Below are 20,974 nucleotides of genomic sequence, written 5' to 3'. Positions count from 1 at the left end.
GGAAAAGCTACAAGGAGTCACCTAGTGCAACTCCCACATTCTCCACAGGACCCCTGGGAAGGTAACCTGGCCAGTGCACACCTGTTCCCACAGCTCTTGTTCCATCCACCCTCAGTCATAAATGCTTGTGTGTATTTTTTCCCCTCCTGCTCTAGGGAAGCCACCCACATGCCAAAAGTCAGAGTCTAGACCAGATGGATGGAGCCTGAGTTAGCAGAGGTAACTCAAAGCTGCAGGGATTCTTCAGCCACTCCACATGCAAGGTCAGGGGTCAACAAGGTGCCAGGTCCCACATTCCCAGGGAGGAGGATCCAGTGAGACCCCTGCCCTCCCTTCCAAATCAGCCTGAAGGCACTTGAAAGTCTTGGCCTAAGGAAGAGATGAGGCAGGTGCAGAGAGGGTGGGGAATGAGATGGTTCAGAGGTGATAAATGCACCAGAACTGCGAGCAGAAGTACTCATAACCACCCACCAAACATTCTCCGGGTTACCCTCTGAAAGCTCCCTCCCTCAGTTAAACACAGGGTTCCTCTTTTCTTTATCACCCTTTTTGCATTGAGACATAAGGATCAAAAAGGGTAAAAAAGCTGACATCTGTTTTAACAATATCATCTCTGTCTTCTTCAGTGTAAAAGCCCAGCTATGCACCTGCACTACAAGCCTGGACATCTCCCGCACCCTGGCCCAGCCTTCTCGGGCCTCACTTCCAGCCCCTCGCCCTCCTGCTCCCCTGGATCCACTTCTGCCACCCGGACCTCCTGCCTGTTCTTCAACACAGCAGGCACACTCCAGCCTCAGGGCCTTTGCACTGGCTGCCCCTCTGCCTGTAACACTCTGTGCCCTGATATCCACATAGCTGGCTTTTTTCTTCCTTCAAATCTTTGCTCAAAAGTCACCTTTTCACTGAAGGCTTCCCAAAATAAACATCTCATTTCCCCTGTCCTTGTTTATTTCCATCTCCTTAGCAGTAATCATTATCCAATAACTTGTTTATCCAATAACTTACTTATCTAGTTTATTATGTCTTCTCCACCAGAACAAAAGTTCCATAAAGGCAGGGATTTGTCTGTGTCATCTAACAGTGCCTGGCAGAGAGTACGTGCTCAATACAAAGCTGTTGACTGAATAAATGATGGGGTTAAATAAGACGAAACTAATAAACTAACAGGATCCTCAGAAAGCTCAGTGTCTATTATCACACCCCACACAAAAACTAATCAACTAAAGTTTACTACGAGGATCTACATGCAGGACCACATCACACAAGGTGTCCAAGACACACCTGGGACTACGCACCTGTACAGAATGACTGCCAGCCAGGTGCCAGTGACTCGGTGACATCCCCCACCTGTGTGAAGATCTCTACTGTGTATGAGGAGCCAGGTGTCAATTCGGTGACCGTAGCACTGGTGATGCCGAGGCCCGTGACTATTTGCGTTGTGTTGCCGGAATTTCCATCCTGATTAATTAGAAGGCGGTAGGTGTACCTGGAAGAGGCTTCATCAGAGTTCTGCCACCTTAAGGTTGCTGCTGTGGTGTTGGTACTTATTTTAATGTTGAACACATCACTGGGCCCTTAGTTTAAGGGGGGGAAGAAAAGCATGAGTTAGCTGGAATTCCAGGACCATTTTATTAACTGCATCTAAAAATAGCCTGAAAATTAATTAATTTAATTTAATCTAATAAAAAATAAAAAGAGCCTAGCTCCTTTTGGGAAAGAATAAATAAAGTTTATATTTGCTGGCTCAAAAGATGGAAGGCTTCCCAAAAAGACATTAAGAAAATAATTATACAGATTAAATCTCAAAAGAGGAAGGTTTTTCAGGTTTCTTTTAATACTTTGAGTTTATCTGAAATACATTTTCAAGATGGAGTTTCCTATCTGTTTTTGAAATATGATTAATGAAAGAGAAAAGTATATGAAAAAGATGTTATAAACTACCATCTCTACCATGTATTTAGGTCAAGTATTTGCAAAGCACCTCCCTCACTGTTACACTCACAGCACCTCATCTGAACAGCGTCTTCCAATGCCAACACGACAAGGTGACCCCCTTCTAGTCTGTTTTCCCAAGGAATGAATGCAATCATCAGGTTTTCCCTGCTTGTGGGATCACTTTCTGCTTCTGAAGACAATTCCAAGTCCTCGTGGCTCAGCACCAGTGCGCCACGAGCATAACAAAAAGTTTGCTGACACCAATGTTTTCAGCACACAGTTTCACGTTCTACCTGGAGCCTTGGAACCCAAGAGCCCCTCACCCCAGCATTTAACCAAAGCTCACTTCCTATCCTCCAAGTGAAAGTCGGGGGGAACACTCCCTTAGGAGGGCGTCCTAAGACACTTACGTGTGTACTGTGCAGTGGAGCTGGAGATCCCCTGGACATGGTCCACTGCTGGGAAGATGGTGATGTTATAGAAGGTGCCCGGGATCAGGTCCCTGAGCGTGATCCCTTCGTAAGAACTGTTTGTCCAGTTAGAGCCATGCTCTGACTTTATAATTACACGGTAGACGTAATCAGAAGCATTGTCTGTATTCCTCCACTCCAGCTGCATGCCAGTCGTGCTGACACTGACCACGCGGATGTCAAACACTGCACTGGAGTCTGTTCGGAGGAAAGGAAGGAAAAAGAGAAGTCTGTAAATGACCATCATAATATCCAGCTCTATTCCAAAGTGTCTATCAAGAGAACTTCCTCTTTTGTCATCAGACTCTCCAATGAGTTCACAAATGGCAAACTCCAAAACTTTGGTGAAAAACACACACGCTCAGTTCTTCCAAGAATTTTGGCTGTTCCATAATAGATGAACCTACCAGTGCATTCTACCGGTTTTCTGGTCTTTTGCTTTTGTCATAAAGATGCCCCATTTCAGGGGTCTTCTGGGGTGGAAATCCTGTTCAGTTCCTTGACCTGAGTGCTGTGACCAGATGGGTTCAATTCATCGAACTACGCACTTAGGATACGTGTGCTTCTCCGTGTGTGTATTGTATCTCAATAAAGTTTTTTTTAATCACTCCCTCAAAAGTAAATATCTTTCTATTAACATAGTCAGGCATACTGAAGAGAAAAACTGAAATGGAGAGTTGGCACTTACTAAGCGGGAGCATCTGAGGCTGGAATTGGGAAGGGAATGAAGCACACGCGCCCCGCCCTCAGAGCTGGGAGTCAGAAGCGAGGTCACCCGTGTGAGTCCTCCGGGGACTGTCCTCAGACCACCACACCTCCCCACCCTGAACCAACTGTAAGATAATTGCACAGAGCGAGGCCCAGGCATAACCAGCCCTACAAGAGGGCTTCTTTTCTGCCCTTGCTTTCACAACTTTTTTCTCTTGACCAGTAACCCAGGTCACCTCTAACAAGAGGAGTTGGGTGGATAAAGAGAAAAGAAGGAAACAGTTTCACTGTAAGATCCTTTTTTTTTTTTTAATTTTGCACCACATGCATGTGCTATCTGCACCCAAATTCATTTTTAAGTGGGTTCTCCCCTAAAAGAAAGCAACTTTGGAAGTCTTCTTTCCCTACCCACCAGATGCCTGATGTCAAAGGGATTCCACAGACAAAAGACCACGAAAGGCAACAATTTTCTATAAACATACTAGTAGAAATAACCTAAATAGTTCGTAAAAAGAGAAGGGCTAAAGGCACTGTGATCTGGCTATAGGATGAAATAACCTGCAGCCTCTAAAAATGTGAAGACATAATAACCATGGGAAGGAAGTTACAGTATATACCAAGTTCAAATGCAAAGTAAAGTGATTCATACAATTTTTGCAATGATATAAACTAAATGTATGTCTGTGGATACAGACAAAAAAGGAATTCAGTTGGGTCAGAAGAGCAGAGTTAAATTTTTAAGGGAGGAGGGGATAGCTCAGTGGTAGAACGTGTACTCAGCATGCACGAGGTCCTGGGTTCAATCCCCGGTACCTCCATTAAATAAATAAATCAAATTCCACCCCCCCCCAAAAAAAGATTTTTAAAAAATCCTAAAATATATTTTAAAAACAACAGTGGAGTTATTGCTGTTTCCCTTTTTATGGTACTAAAATAAACACAACATAATATTTTATCATTTTAACCATTGCCAAATGTACAACTCAGTAGTATTGAACTTTCACAATGTTGTGTCACTAAAACCATTATCTATACCCAAACATTTCATCATCCCCAACACGAACTCTGTTCCTGTTAAACGACAACTCCTTGTTCCTCTGTCCTCCCAGCCAGAAGGTAACCTCTCTTCGACTTTTTGTCTCTATGAGCATGCCTATTCTAGGCATCTCACAGAAGTGGAATCATAGGGTATCTGTCCTTTTATGTCTGGCTTATATGTCTGGTTACCTCCACCTTTTAGTTAGTGTGAATCATGTTACTTTGAACACTGGTGTACAGATAACTGTTCAAGTCCCTGCTTTCAATTCTTTTGGAAATATATACATGTAGGAGTGGAATTACTGCATCGTACGGTATTTGTTTCCCTTGTTCAAAATTGCCTTTCATCCTATCGCATTGCTTCTCCCTCAGTAATAATGAACATTGTTCAATAGTAGAATGGTAATACCCCTGAGAGCCTAGTGCCTTGTTACAGCTCTTCCTGATTTCCATTCAATGGGACAATCATAGGCAACAGTACAGGAGACGCCTTCTCCTTATGAATAGTCCAAAATTACTTTTGCAGCTGCACCACATCAAAGTGTCATTCACTCCATACTGTGGTGACGACCCCAGTCTTCAAAGCCAGATGGAGATCAGTTCACTACCTTGTCCCTGTGGGCCAGGCACTTAAGTTCACAGAGTCCCCATTCCCTACTCTGTAAAACAGAGATGATAGATAGTAATACCTACCTCATGATGTCGTGTTAAAAAATGCTTAAATACAGGATGAGAACCCAGCACTTTGCAGACCCCCAGTATATTATATTATTACTATATTAAATTCTGAACATTGGCAAATCACACAATACCAAGGGACCCCACAGTGGTGATCCTCTTACCACTATCGACATTCTCAAAACAAAAGAAAAAAATATATACGTTGATATCACAACCCTAACTCAACAGTTGAATCTAAAATTCAGACTTGAAAAGGAACTACTGCACTTCATCTGAGGGATGCGTTTGAGCCCTTCCCTTATTTTAGAAGGTCTTCCAAGTAACTATCAGTGCTTAACCCAACCAACAGAGCTGAGGAAATCCACACAGAGAATCTCAAGAGCCCAAATGACTGCACATACGGCTCAAGGAATCGGTCTCGTTTCTTTATTATTCCCTTCCGTGGAGAGGATTCCAATTCCCTTGCAAGCCAAGATCAAAGAATACTGTATGTTTTCCAAGCTTTCCCAAAAATTTCATTTCAAATTTTAAAACAATGAAAAATAAATTGTTTTCATGAACTATTTTTTATCACTATCAATTAGCTTTATAGAACTAACAAAACTATTGTATCACAATATTGTTTAAGAAAAATTGTAAATAATCCACCTGGCCAACAACAGGGGAGTAATTACATAATTTGTAATACATTCAGATCAGGGGTTCTTAAACATCAAGGTCTCAGGACCCTTCTGCCTTCTTAAATGTTACTGAGGTTCTCAGAGAATTTTTATTTATTTAGGTTATATTTATGTTTGCTGTAATGAAATTTTTCAATGAGGAAAATTTTAAAACATAAAAATACACAAGCATGCATTTCATTACTAGCCAAAAGAAAAACAATGCTATCCCGTATCATACAGCCATTAGAAAACTCCACTGTGAGTTGAGAGAATGAGCGAAAAAGCCAAATAGCGCTCCAGTTTTATTATGAGAATGAAACTCTCAGAGATCCCTGGACCACACTTTGAGAACCACCGACCTAACCAAGGGGTCAGCAAACTTTTTCTATAAGGGCCATAGAATATTTTAGGTTTTGCAGGCTATGTGTTCTCTGTTGCAACTACTCATTTCTAGCACAAAAGAAGCCATAGACATTATATAAAGAAATGAGCATGATTGTGTTCCAATAAAACTGTGTTTATAAAAACAGGCAGTGGGCCAGATTTGACCCATGGGCTATTATTGTCTGCTGACCTCTGATTCTGACAGTGGAATGTCAGACAGGTATTAAAATCATCTTGCAGATATATTCATACTGATGAGGAAGCCTACTGATAATAAACTTTTAAGTGAAGAAAAAGCAGATTATAAAAAGCATGTACAGGATGACTTCAATATTTATAAAAGAAATACATACACACACATACGCCAGTATATACCTTAAACTTCCTAAACATCTCACATCAGAGGTTACCAGCGATTATCTCTGGCTGATGGTTTACCTGTGATTTTTCTCTTTTTGCTTGTCTGTATTTTATATAACGAATATGCATTGCTGTCATAAATTTTTTTGAAGATTTTCCTTAGACAAAAGAAAAGCAATATTTGGAAAACCTGACATTTATAAATTATATTCATATCCCTTAAGAAATATGACTATTTCACAGAAAACACAGCTTATCTGCTTACCAGTTCTACTGTAAACTGTCCGGGATTCCCCTTTAGTCCCATTTGGTCCTTCTGGCACTATGTCAAAACGGTACTTGGTCCCAGGGTCTAAGCCACCAATGACAATACTCTGGTTGGTAGTTGTCTCCACCTGAGGTTTTCCAGTTCCATTGCGAGTGGCAGATATCTCAAAGAAATTAGAGTCATTGCTGCTCCATGCTAAGCCAACTTCCCTTGTGCTGACATTTGTCACTCGAAAGTCAAAAACTGGACTAGGGTCTGTAGGAAGAAAATAAATGACTAGATTAACAATCTATTTCTCCAGAAAACAAGGGTTACTGACCCTCATAAAATATTTATACTGAGATTAAATGCACACTTGGGACACCCAACCTCTCCCTTTCTCTTCTCTGTATTATTACCTACAACACAAGCCCCTCAGAAACTAGTGTTTCTAAGCATGAAGGGAACACTCGCAGGAAGGGTATAGCTCAAGTGGTAGAGCACATGCTTAGTATGCATGAGGCCCTGGGTTCAATCCTCAGTACCTCCTCTAAAGATAAATAAATAAATGTAATTACCCCTCTTCCCTAAAAGAAATCCTAAAAAGTAAGAAAGAAACAGAACTTAAAAAAGAGAGAGAGAGAGAGAGAACCCTTGACCACAGAAGTGCAGAAACTGGTGTTTAAGTTGTGCAAAGTCATTCACAGGAAATGAGAATTCTCGTGGGTCAAGGGCTCACGCTCTGAAAAAGGACTGTGGCCATTGCTGGCTGCTGCTTTATCTTGCACACATCATTAAGCCTCCAGAGTCTCTGTTTAAGGATGTGCAGCACAGGCTGCTACTGACCCCCAAAATGGACCCCCCTTGCCTTTTTCCTTAATCATACACTCCCAGAGTTTTAGCAGTATACACAGCTGTTGGGAATAAAAACTACATTTCCCAGCCTCACTTGCTACTAAGTAGCCATGTGACTAAGTTCTGGCCAATCGGATGTGAGCAGAAGTACCCATAAGGCTTCCAGGAAGTATCCTTAAAGGGTGAAGCACTATTTTCTGTCCTTCCTTCTTGTAGCTGGAATGTGACGTGATGCCTGGTGCTCAGTCTGGCCAGCTCTAGAACCAACAACGTGGTGTTGGCTGCAGCTTCCTGATACCAGGACAGCAGCTGAACATTTCTGGAGCCAACACTACAGCTGAGGCTGCTGACTGTTTCACAGCTGGGGATTCCCTGGGAAGGGAGTCATTTCTGGGTCCCAGCCGAAAGCCTGCTCCCCAGCTGTTATGAGTTGAATTGTGTCCCCCTCAAAATTCATAGGTTGAAGTCCTAACCTCCAGTACCTCAGAATCTGACTATATTTCGAGATAGGATTTTTAAAGAGGTGATTAAGTTAAAATGAGGACATTAAGTAGACCCTAACCCCATATGACTAGTATCCTTATAAGAAGAGGAGATTCGGACACAGACATGCACAGACCAGAGGGTAACAACCTGAAGACACAGGAAGAAGACGGCCAGTACAAACCAAGAAGGGAGGCCTCCAAAGAAACCAACCCTGAGTCACTTTGTCACCTTGATCTCAGACTTCTGGCCTCCAGCACTGTGAGAGAATAGATTTCTGTAGTTTAAGCCTCCCGGTCTGTGACCTGTTACAGCAGCCCCAGCAAACTAACACCCCAGCCCTTCCAGGGATTCTGTAAAGCCTCCGCTCCTGAGATTAAGTCCCTTTCAGCTTCAAATAGCTCAGCTTCTGTTTCCTGCAACTGAACCACAGCTGACACGCTCCCACCCCATCCTGCCTGGCGCTGGGCTTCTTTTAAAATGAGAGAGAAATAAACTCCTGCCTTGGATACTTGGGGACTGTTTTGTTACTTACCACAAAAAAAATCCTAACAGATTAAACAGTGAAAAAGCAAAAGGTAAAGAAAAGGAAGCGGGTTCTATTTACCCCCAAGACCCAGTCAGAAGATGGTTGTAAGAACGCCTGAAGTGTGTACTTCTTGGGAAGCAGGAGACCCTCGAATAAAGCATTCTGGTGGGATGAGCCCTGGGTCCAGAGCCAGGCAGCCCCTGGGCTCAAGTCTCGGCTCTGCCACTTGCCAGCTCTGCGGTCCTGGGCAAACTGTTCAGCTGTGCTGGGCTGCAGTTTTCTCACGTGTAGAACAGGGATCCTGACACCTCCCATGAAGGCCACTGGACACATGTCCAGCTCCTGGCACAGTGTGACACTGATACCATTACCCACTAAATTACTCTACTCCTGGGACACCATCATTGTGTTTTTTTTCAATTATTAGACCTTCCTTGGAACAGAAAGCTTTTCATTTACTGCCTATCATCTCATCTTCAAGGGACAGTTGGATGAGAAGGAAGAAAAGACGAGATGCAGCTATGGCTGCTTCATGAGAATGCCAGCCAGCATCCAAAGGACAAAGGGACATGAATATGCAGGTTCTTTATGTCTCTGTGGATCAATTTGCTCTCCACCTCCACCACACTAGAGTGGCCAGCAAAGCACAGGCTGTGACACTTACAAGGTATGACACCGGCTCTTGACACCCCTCTCCACCTGGGCTTCCTCATCCATAAAACTAGGCTGATGCCAACCTTGTCACAGATTTGAGGACATTAAATGAGACCACACAAGGAAAGCACGTCACACGATGCTGGGCATGTGGGCCGGGTCAAGCCATGATCACTGTTACTGTACCACACGTCTGAAGCAAGTAAGAGTCCCTGAGGACCCACATGCTGAGCTGTGCCCTCCTCGAGTGCAGGAACAGTCTATCTTGTATCTGGGCCTGGCGCACAGCAGGCAGGTAAGAAAGGTTAGCAAAGCAAGGAGCAGACTCACGGGTGTACACTTGGAGAAAGCCTGGAGTGCCCTCAGATCCGTCACTGAGCAAAGGCCACACAGTGATGTTGTATAAGGTGCTGGAGCTGAGTGCAGCGATGACAGCATGAGTTTCACTGACAGTGAGATTGAAGGAATCGGTCCTGCCAGCAACTTGTATCTTGTAGGAGTAGACAGAGGATGACTCATTATCACTGATCTTCCAGGTCAGGGTCAAGCTTGTGGCACTGATGTTCACGACTTGAAGGTCAAATACCCGGATAGACTCTGTGAAGACACAAGACAAGTTAACAACCACCAGAATGGCCAAGCTACAGAGAGAGAGAGAGAGAGAGAGAGAGAGAGAGAGAGAGAGAGAGAGAGAGAGAAGCTGTCATCACAGCACATCCTCTCATCTAAGAAACACTCTTAGTGATTCTTCCTTCCAACTCTACACCATTTAACCACAACCACAACATGCCCAAGTGCATGGGGGGAGCATCTTCAGTGAAGGAACAATCTGGCCAATTGCAACTCTTTGTTCTTCTTGTGAGTTGACTTCAAGATGTGACAGACTCCTCAGACAACAACATGGACCCTACTCATGTCCCCTACGGGCTGGATGACCCAGAAAGGCCTCAAGTACGTATCCATCTAAGAATGAACACTATACTCTACGTGACCAAATAAGGACCACAGACTTCAGCACGAGGCAGGTCTTGGTTCCAAGGTCAGCTCTGCTTTAATAGCCAGGTGGACCTTAGGAAAATCACCAGGCTCAGTTTCCTCATCTCTAAAATCAGGGTAGCAAACCGAACTCAAGAAAAGGCAACACCAGAGTGCTAGGTCCTCCCACTTGCCCACCCCACCCTCCCAACCCACCCTCTGCCCCTCTCCTGCCTGCTCTGTGCCCCGGGAGGCTGACTCCTGCACACTGCATCACTGGGGCACAGGTGTGCAGAGACCCTGCCAGGTGGCCTGGGACCAGGCTCCACCACTGAATGATACGGGCAGGCGACTGGGCGGCTGGAAAAGAAAGCAATTGGAATCGTTCTCCCCTCTGCCTCCTGCTCTGTTGCCTGTTCTGGCATGACTGGCTCCTCCATTGCCCCGACCCTCACTGGGCTCCAGAAACACCATTCCCTTCCCCTTGCTCTTCAGCCTTGGAGGTTGATTTTCTACCACAACAAGTTTCAGGGGTCTCAACACCCTGTGATGGTTTCCTTAACTCCGTCCCACCTAACTAGTCACTTGACAAGTGCCTGATACCATATATGTGTGTGTGGTGTGTGTATACAATACAGAGAGGGTTATGGCAATAATAAAATTATGACAATATAATAATTACATGTATTATATAATGATTATTTATTACGTGCTAGGACAGCCAACACAAACCAGGCTCTGCTGTGTATCTATATGAACACAAGCCTAAGACACAATCACTATTACTTTGATTCCACTTAAATCACTTTAAAAAGCAGGGAACCCCAGGCACACACTAAGCCACGTGAACCGTATTAGCAAATCAGGCAAACAGAACCTCCTCTGGACGGCTCTGCCCTGGGGTGCAGGGCTTGGTGAGGCGCCAACAGGCTAGAGTTCAGCCCCCACTTACCCACCCCCCGCACAAGCATCCTGTGTGTAGGGCAGTCCCTCCACTGTCACTGGCACCCCTGGAGGGGCCCCTTCCTCTCCTCTCTCTTGCCCCTCCTCTCCCAGCCAATAATTGCCTCCAAGTAACCTACAGCATATCCCCCAGGTCCCCACAAAAGAGCGAAACATACATATAACATCTCTCTAGGAATTAAATCAACCCCTCTAGAATCATCAGAGTCCTTGAGACGTCACGGAGTCCCAGAGCCTCCCCACATTCATACCTCAGTGTCCATGATCTGCACTTTCACTCACAATGTTTCCTCAATGGACACGTCCCCCTCCTCCTCTCTATTTATCCAAATCCAACCCCTCCCCCCGCCACATCAAAGCCTCTCCTCCCTGCAGAGAGGCCTTCCTTTGGGATTTGAGGTTAAACTCATGCTGCAGTCTTCCAATGTCACAGCACTTACTGGGCTGCTACAGTGGACAGTGGCCATGTGTTACCTGTGCAGCACCCAACCTCCTTTTCCAAAAGGCATCTCAATCTCTCTTGCAGAGAGGAAGTACTGGCACCCATAGAGAAGCTGGGGGCCAGCGGCTCCCTTCACCAGCACAGCCATCCAGAAAGCTACATGGAGAAAAAGTATGTGGCACCCTCTCCACCTTAGAATCCTGAGGGAGTGTCACCAAGGTCCAGAGTGGTCCAGCCCTCCAGAGCATCCTGGATGCCAGTCTGTTTTCTGTCCTTGGTCCTCCAGCCCCCACCCTCTCTCCCTCCGTTCTATGGGTCTACAACAGCCTTTCAGAATAGATATATTTTTGGATAAAATAACCAAAGTCAGTCTATGTGGCCTGCAACCTAGCCCCCGGGGGCTACAAGTCTACAGCATTTCTTCCTGAACCCACAGAGCCTGACCATGTACTTCTCCAAGACTGTTTATCTCGGCTCCTCACCTATATTGAAATTCCCTGAGGGTAGGAACCATGTGTTTCTTTACCCCCTAATCAGCACCTCCGAAAAAGCTTCTAAATATTGGCCAATTTACAGAGTGGGAGTGCTGACAAATTACAGGTAGAAGGCAGCAACGTGCGTGTCAGCAAGTGTCACAGGAAGGTCAGAATGCCTTCCAAGTTCAGGCCAAAAAGGAAACGTGTTTTCTTCTCTCAAGGGGAAAATACTTAACCACTATGGGCAAAATGAGTATCAATCAAGTTATAAGAGAAAGACAGTACACCAGTTTGTCTCACTGGCCAGTACGCAGAGATATGAAAGAAAGACATGAGGTAGCGCCCAGTGTCTGCACATGGTAGTGGCTCAATATGCTGTACTGACACATAGCCAACAGGCACGTGAAGAGATGCTCAATATCACTAATCATCAGAGAAATGCAAATCAAAACTACAGGTGACGCCTCACAGCATCATTAAAATGTCCACAAATGATAAATGCTGGAGAGGGTGTGAAGAAAAGGGAACCCTCTTTCACTGCTAGTGGGAATGTAGTTTGATGCAGCCATTATGGAAAACCACAGTCCCACTCCTGGGCATATATCCAGAGGGAACTCTAATTTAAAAGGATACATGTACCTCAATGTTCATAGCAGCACTATTTAAAATAGTCAAGGCATGGAAGCAACCTAAATGTCCATCGACAGATGAGTGGATAAAGAAAATGTATATATACACAATGGAATACTACTCAGCCATAAAAAGAATAAAATAATGCCATTTGCAGCAATATGGATGAACCTGGAAACTGTCATTCTAAGTAAAGTAAGCCAGAAAGAGAAAGAAAAATACCATATGATGTCACTTATATGTGGAATCTTAAAAAAAAAAAAAAGTGGACACTAATGAACTCATCTACAAAAGAAACAGACTTACAGACATAGTAAACGATCTTATGGTTACTAGGGAAAGAGGCTGGAAAGGGATAAATTTGGGAGTTTGAGATTTCCAAATGTTAACCACTATATATAAAAATAGATTAAAAAAACAAATGTCTTCTGTATAGCAAAGGGAACTATATTCAATATCTTGTAATAACCTTTAATGAAAAAGAATTTGAAAACAAATATATGTATATACATACATGACTGGGACACTATCCTGTACACCAGAAATTGACACATTGTAACTGACTATACTTCAATTTTTTTTTTAAGTTTTAAAAAATGACAGAAATGAACTTATTTACAAAACAGAGACAGATTCACAGACATAGAAAACAAACTTATGGTTACCAGTGGGGAAAGGAGGTGGGGACGGATACGTTGGAAGTTCGAAATTTGCAGATATTAACTACTACATATAAAATAAACAACAAGGTCCTACTGTATAGCACAGGGAACAATACTCAACACCTTGTAATGGCCTATAATGAAAAAGAATATGAGAAGGAATATATATATACACACACATACAACTGAATCACTGCTGTACAGCAGAAATTAACACAGCATTGTAAATCGACTATATCTCAATTTTTAAAAATATGGTGTATTGAGCTCAATGAAAGAAAAGTCTTGGCCACAGAGTTAAGAAGAAACTCACTGGATCTGCTCTGTCCGAAATCCCTTCTGGAAAACTCCCTCTGACAACAAAACTACTTATGAAGCAAGAGATAACCCAGAACCAGAATCACAGAAAATAAACTTTGTGCTAAAAAAAAAAAAAAAAAAAAAACCTCTGGCTGAAGCCATTTTACACAATTCAACATACTTATTTTGAACTCTGTGGACTGGGGCTGTCCTTCGGTGCCGTCTTCTGCTTGAGGATAAACAGTGGCCTTGTACAGTGTGTCAGACTTTAACCCCAAAAGCTGGACTTGGGTCAGAGAAGGGTCAGAGGACTGGTCTGCAGATTCGGGTGGGTATTTGCACTGGGGAGTGAGGATCCTGGGTGGCTGGGACCGGCTGTCCGCGTTGCTGGCGTCTGTTTCAAACACAAAAGGCAAAGGTGTTACCTGCAACAGGAGCACGTCCGTGTCTTCTGCCAGCGCCGCTGCCCTCCCCGCCGGAAGATGGCACGTCAGACAGCAGCCCCGGTCGGGACTCCACGAGTGTCCATTCCCTTCCCACCCCACACAGAGATGCGTGCTCCTGCAAGGGGCCTGATGTGGGGCAGGTATTCCGCCCTGTACTTTTATCCCAGGTAGCACTGCAGGTATCTGGGCTTCTCTCTCCAGCTCAGCTCTTTGCATCCCTCCCCAGCTTCTTTCGAGAAACCATTTTCTCCCACCCAACTCCAGACATGGGTTTCCCGGGACAGCCACGTGACACACGCTGGGCTAATCAGAGCCCACCCAAGGAATTCTTTCCCGGGACCAGACCCCGGCTGAAGGCACGCAAAACAGACAGAACTGCTGAACTAGGAGGCAAACCGGTGAAAAGAAAGAAGCAGGGAGGAGAGACAAGAATCACCTCATCTCTTCAAGGCCTTGCTGCCCATGGGAGGGAAATACACATGAGCTTGTAAATTGCTCTTTTGTCTAAGCTATTTGAAGTCTGGTTTCGGTCACCTGCCATCAGGAATTCTCACAACTACTTTGGAGTTCTGTTTCCTTATGTGTAAAAGGGCGGTCCTTCTTCTCAATTCACAGGTTACCCCTGAAAATCCTATGAAGTCTGCAAATGACTACTCCACTGTCGATGCAGAAGACATCTGCTAGATTTGCCTGGGAAGCACCCCCTTTTCTCAGTGGACGTGGTAAGTTCCGCCAATGGGCCTCCTTGTATTAACACAGCTGTTATCTGCGCTGCTGAAAGCTTAGAGAGCTAAAGGGGCCAGCTACTTTCCTGGATGCCAGAGTCCAAAGAGCTTCAACCCTCAATGTGCTGACCTGTAAAATAAGAACATTTCTCCCTCCTTCCTCATATACGTGTGGGGTCACGCTGAAATCTGGAGAAGACCTCTATAAATTCTAAAACACTATACAAATATAAGAAGTTACTAAAAGTCAAACCAGCAGATCAGAAGCCCGCTTCTGTAACTCACCTAAGCCATTTTCTGTAACCAGGGCATTTCTCTGTGTCTCATTTGATTCTGAAAAATACGGGGTGACCTCGTATTGACACCTTGGCTTCAGGTCTGTTATATTGACCAACTCCTGGCTTCCAACGTCTTCAAGGAGCATCCAGTAGGTGGCAATGATGTTATCATTCTCCCAGGTAAGAACAACTTGCGTCACATTCACGAAGGCAACACGAAGACCAAAAGTTTGACTCGGCTCTATTTTAAAAACACACAGTGGGCATTGATGGAATATGATATTTGTAGCCACATTTCATTAAGAATGACTGGGGACACTGATGTTTCAATGTGACCCACTAAAAATAATTCCTTTATACCAGAGTCCAGTGCCATTCCACCATCTCACAGCAGGAAGAAAACTTATCATTATACAGAAAAGAGGAAAAAAGAATAAACCTTAAAGCCAAAAATTTTTAGGCTGGGTACTATTCTCCAAAATGGTTAACTCCAACAGTGATTTTGATACTCTTCTCAATTGCCCCTTCAGACAGAAACATTTAACATTTGTTTCAGACTTCAGGAAGAAGGCGTCAAATAAAGTGGTCATTTGCTACATCTAAAGGTCTCAATTCAAGATAATACAAATAATGTTTCAGAGTACCAAGACATTTCAACCAAGACACTCATCCCTGTATTCCAACCCCACGGGGACTTTTCAGAAGACTTTCAATCTCTACTATCCCCCCACTGCTCTTTCCATCACTTTATTTGGCTGCTTGTGACATAAACCAAATCATTTTAGCCACCACCTTCAGTCTTGAGAATAGCAGAATGACTTGCTCAAGAACGCCCACTACTGGTAGCATGGGGGAAAAACAAGAACCCAGGGCTCCAGCTTTAGGCAGACACAAGCACAAGCAGCATTGCAGACGGAGCCCCAACCCTTCTTGAGGTGGCTGAACTCAAAGACACTGGCCTGGATAACTCAGCTCTGAAGCGAGCTGATCCACACAACGATTCCATCCTTCAAGTTAAATGTATCTGTTGCAAAGATTTCTAAATCGGGTCACTCGTGTCTTTTTTAAGGAAATACAACACCAATAAATCAGCCAGCTCAATGGTCTGGGTGACTGTTAGGAGCATCACTGTATCACTGCGCTCTGGAATCAGGCTCCTGGGTTCCCACCATGTGATGCTCAGTAATTCCAGGAGCACAGAAGAAACTTAACTTCTCAGCACTGCAGTTTCCTCCACTGTAGACCTCGAGGTTACTGTGAGGATGCCCTGATGTAGGAAGGACAGCTAAGCACATAGTACATGCTCAGTGAATAGCAGCTGATAAACACAGCCCTGACCTTGGGGGCTTGAAGTTGGACTGAGGATACCTGGCTCCTGGGCTGGGTGCTTTTGGCCACCTGTCCACCTCCTCTTTCCTGCAGTCACCAATTGTACATCATCTTGTCCCATCACCATTTCTAAATTCTGTCCTCTTCTTCCTCCTTAATTCTCATCTCTCTGCTCTCTCCTTCATTTCATCTCTTTCACAATATAATATAGCAAATCTTTACTGTGGGTTTTTTTTTCCTTGGAAACTTTGCTCTGAGGACCTCCAGGAGTTTTTTGAAGATACCTGTGATCTTCCCTCCCCAGTTCTTTTTTACTTACTGGGCTTCTGGGCAAGATTTTATTTAAAGAAATAGTTTCCTGGCTTAAAAAAAAAGTTGAAAACCACTGGTTTAGTGTTGGCCTGCTTCGTGTGCAGAAGGCGCTGGGCCAGGCAGTCACTTCAAGCCGCGGGCTCAAGAGATCAGGTTTCCATGGCCGTGACCAGCCAATGAGACCACACTCCCAGATCAGAAAGCTAACACAGGACCTCTTTTTTAAATTTTATCTTTTTCTCAGCTTAAAAAGAGCTTCTCATCTCTTTTTTATATTTTTGGTTCTTTTTAGCTAAAAAAAAAAAAGCTGTATTTGCAGCTGTAACAGGTGGCTCAAGATATTGACATCTAAGCTAAATAAAAATCTAAGCTTAATTGAATATCACTGGGCTCTTATTTCATTTGAAACACATACTCCTCTATAAAACTTTCATGCCCAAAAGAAGCTCCTGGGAATATAAACACAGCATTGACTTCCCTGGGGAGCCTAAAAGAAGCCTAGTAATTACCGACACCATCAAGACACACTTCTAACAGGGTCTCTCTTCCCAAGTCTTAGCAGAAAAGTATTAGCCAATACTAATAAAAGATTTTTAAAACCAAACAGTTAGAAGCAGTTAAAATATCCCAAAATACACAAGACCTTAATATTGAATGATCCTGCCACCTGAACATCTGGGCTTGAAACAACACAGAATCTTTCCTCCTCTTCCACAGTCAATGAAAACCAATCTCTTTGCAAAAGGTGAGTTGAACGCACAAGGCTCTAGGATACAGGATGAGAAGGATGGTTCACAATCGTCCCTGGGAGCTACTCATCTTACTTGTTGTGGCATTTCCTGAAGTCCCACTGACTATTTCCGGAGTTGAGTCTGTGCTGACACCACTTGTTTGATTTGAAAGACTTATCTGCCCATTTTCTGTCCCACTCTTGACTCCATGTGTGTAATCAGAAGCAGTTGCATCGTTTTTCCAGGTTGGGGTCACGTGGGTTGTACTGATGATAACAGCTTCCAGAGGACTGGATTCTATTTTAACATCATTTCCCAAAAAACAAAAAAGAAAGAAAGAAAAAAGTTATACTTCAGGGTGGGGAGGGCATAGCTCAAGTGGTAGAGTGCATGCTTAGCATGCACAAGGTCCTGGGTTCAATCCCCAGTACTTCCTCTGGGGGAAAAAAAAAAAAGTTATATTTCAAAAAGAAATATAAGACTAAGGACTGCTCTGTATGTTTCCTTTCCAGAAGTGAATTTTGCAATCCTAGAATTTCACTTCTCTTTATTTGCCTCCTGGACTCCCAACAAAATACACTTAGATTCCCATATATACGTGTGTGCATGTGTTAGTGAAACAGAAGGCTGCAAAAAGGAGACAAAAACGATACAGGTTGGCCTTGTTAGCTACGACTTGAACTTGGAGTTAAATCTGTACAGAAAATGACACAAAAGAGACCTAAGATGGAAAAAGAGTCTGTCTCCTGAATCTCAGAAAACAGGGCAGGTTGAGAGGCATATATGGTGCAGAAGCAGGTGATCATTTTTTTTTTGCCAAACCCTGATATCAGGAGGACACTCCACAACTCTCTGACATAAAGATGCTACAGGACAGAGTAGCATAAAGAGAGAAGGACTGGTCTCGGAATCCAGACCTGGACGTAAGGACCTGCTCTGCCCCCTAGCCATGTGACCCAGAATTTGTCCCTTAAAACCTCTCAGTCTCGGTTTCCTCTGTTGACAGCTCTAAGACACTACATTAAACACAAAGGATTACTATTAAGGCACCAAGATTTGGTAAACAAAGTCACTGGACTGGAACATTCGAAAACCTGGGCTCAGAGTCCAATCCTGCTAGGCATGAGCATGTGATTTACTAAAGGTCCTCCCGTCACGCTGAACCTCACTTGCATAATCTGTCAAATTGCACAAGTACAGGATTGTAACACCGCGGAAGCCGCTGCGGTTAGTAACAATAACTAGAACGTCAAAACGGACGCATCCCAATTGCATTCAGGATGGAGTGGTAACAACTAGAAACAGAAGAGTAATAAGCACAGGCAATAAGAGAGTCCTTCTCCTCAAGGATCTGGGGGTTGATTCCAGAAGATTAAAGGTGATGCAGATAACACCACTTCAGCACGCACCTGGCCTTCAGATGACAGCATGAAGAGTGTGCCTTACCTGGAACCTGGGAGATGCAAACATTTACCTAATCAATGAAGAAGGGCAGGAGAAGAAACCAGAGAAGGGAAAAGGGACCAGGCACAGAAGAATCTGGTGACCCACAATGCAATAAACTTCATGTCAGGAAGCCCCCCCGGACTTGAGCTTCCTCTTTATAAAGTGCCCAGTTCACAGCTTCAGAGGAGCATTTTGGGCAGCTTGTCACTGCAGTGCCATTTGCAATCAGTGATGATGATGGTGATGAAGATAAAGATAAAGCAAGGGCAGCAGCAGCCCTGTTCTGGGTGCTGACCACGTGCTGTACACACATTTTCTCATTTATGCTTCACAATGACTTCATAAAGAAGGCTATGGCACCATTTTAAAGAAGGAGAAATGTGTTAACGACTCAATTTTGTTGGTTCATACAGGGATCCTGGGGAGGTTTTGCAAAAAGCAGATTCTTAACTTTCAACAGTTCAGAAAATAAAGTACACCTTAAAATACCTTTTTAAAATATGTTTGTGTATATACATGTACTATTTGGTAATAAAGAGGAAGAAACCGAGGTCTAAGAGGACCAATGACTTGCCCTCGGTCATGCAGTGAGAAACTGACAGACCCAGGAAGCAAACCTGAGTCTCTGATTCTCAGTCAATGCTCTGACCTGCCACACCATTGTAGTATTGCTCAAAGGACAGACAGAGAAGTGTCAGAGCAGCTCCCAGAGGAGCCAGGCTACCCCTCGAGCCAGGCAACAGGGCCAAGAATGGGGAGCAAAGCGATCCAAGAAGTAGTTGCTTTTTACTGTTGAAGCTGAGATACACTGTTCTTCAATACACCGCAAATACGAAGACACTGGCATTCTCTAAAACCCACCATCCCTTCCAAAAGAAAAGTCTCGCTCACTTGTCTGTACTTGTTGGCAGCAGGTACTAGAGTTACCTGAAAAGGTGAAATAAGGTTGCTTCCCAGAAGTCACTCCCAAAACTGAAGTGTTCCCATCACTGTCTGCCGGGGAAAACTGCTGAATCTGGCCACTCGAATTGGTTACACTTGTTACTGGAAAGTTTTCTTGTGCCTTGGTTGTAGACAACTCACAGTTGGAGCCTAGAACACAGGAAAGAAAAACAAAACATAAGCTAATAAAAGGACACCGCCTACCATACACTGGCCATTCAACAGACTTTTTTTTTTACTATAATTATTAAAACGTATCATAGTTCCCTCATCAACCCCCTTCCCCACTTTACAATATCGCCTCTATGCATAGATGTTTTCTTCTTTTGCACCAGTGATTCAAGCCTGCAGAAGGATCCTAGCAGCTTATTTAACCAAAGTGATTAACAAGGAAGAAAAAGCAACTGGAGAATCCTCCCTATTGTTTGCACAGGCTTTGCATAATTACTGTTATTAACTGAGACTTTCTTTATTAGAAGGTTTCAGCAAGGTCTGCCCCCTTGCTATGGCACTGTGAGAGCATTCTAATTATTTCATCTCTATGGTTCACAGACCTTGAGATTTTACCAACCAGGAAAAAAAAAAAAGTCCCCAAATTTTGAGAACAAACAAAAGCTACCAATTTTTATTTTTTCAAAGAGGTGCATTTTAAAAATTACCAAATACTATTAATTTTATTTCTTATAAAACAAATTATGATCAAAAAATTAGTAAGGACATAATCCCAGAATAAATGCTTCTGACTGAATATATTCAGGGTCATTAAAAACTCACTATACTATCCTTATTTTTCTCAATTTCCTATAGACCCAGGAAGACTTCAGTGGACTAGCCCTAGTTAGCAACTGGGACTCAGCCTTCCACATGGAAGCAAAATACACAGGAGGCTATGTCTGATTTGCCCGAGGTTATACAAACCCCGGACACTATTTTTTTTTTTAATGGAGGTACCGGGGATTGAACCCAGGACCTCGTGCATGCTAAGCACGCACTCTCCCACTGAGCTATACCCTCCCCCCACCTCCATACACCGTTTTAAAAATCATGGGGTAATACAGCACCCAAGAAAAGACTGATGTGATAACAGTACATGAAATACATATAAAGCATACTGCATTATGAAAACTAAGGGTTTTTTTTTTTAATCACCCATAGATATAAGCTAGGGAGAAAAAAAATCACAGAAAAAAAATTTTTTTATTTCCCAGGATTGCACAATTGATCAAATCTTTTCTTTCACTTGCCTCCGTGACACTCACCCCACATCTAAAGAAAAACTGGAAACTAATTAACAAATTAGCATTTTCTGTG

At 43.6% G+C, this 20,974-nt stretch overlaps 1 protein-coding gene across 1 annotated transcript in view; it reads right to left on the bottom strand.

Annotated features, from left to right (window-relative positions):
* PTPRJ (protein tyrosine phosphatase receptor type J) overlaps positions 1-20,974 on the bottom strand; it is a 153,097-nt gene that overhangs the window by 27,609 nt on the left and 104,514 nt on the right. Inside the window, exons 3-10 of the mRNA XM_032488679.1 lie at positions 19,649-19,813; positions 17,369-17,572; positions 14,911-15,144; positions 13,636-13,848; positions 9,337-9,603; positions 6,504-6,761; positions 2,346-2,603; positions 1,296-1,574 (exon numbers count right to left, since the gene is read on the bottom strand). Coding sequence (XP_032344570.1) covers positions 1,296-1,574; positions 2,346-2,603; positions 6,504-6,761; positions 9,337-9,603; positions 13,636-13,848; positions 14,911-15,144; positions 17,369-17,572; positions 19,649-19,813 — 1,878 coding nt within the window. The remainder of the gene's footprint in view (positions 1-1,295; positions 1,575-2,345; positions 2,604-6,503; positions 6,762-9,336; positions 9,604-13,635; positions 13,849-14,910; positions 15,145-17,368; positions 17,573-19,648; positions 19,814-20,974) is intronic.

Source organism: Camelus ferus, chromosome 10, assembly GCF_009834535.1.
Source record: "Camelus ferus isolate YT-003-E chromosome 10, BCGSAC_Cfer_1.0, whole genome shotgun sequence".
Taxonomy (NCBI): Eukaryota; Metazoa; Chordata; class Mammalia; order Artiodactyla; family Camelidae; genus Camelus; species Camelus ferus.
The sequence above is the reverse complement of the archived record's forward strand: the minus strand, read 5'-3'. Positions and strand labels throughout refer to the sequence as shown.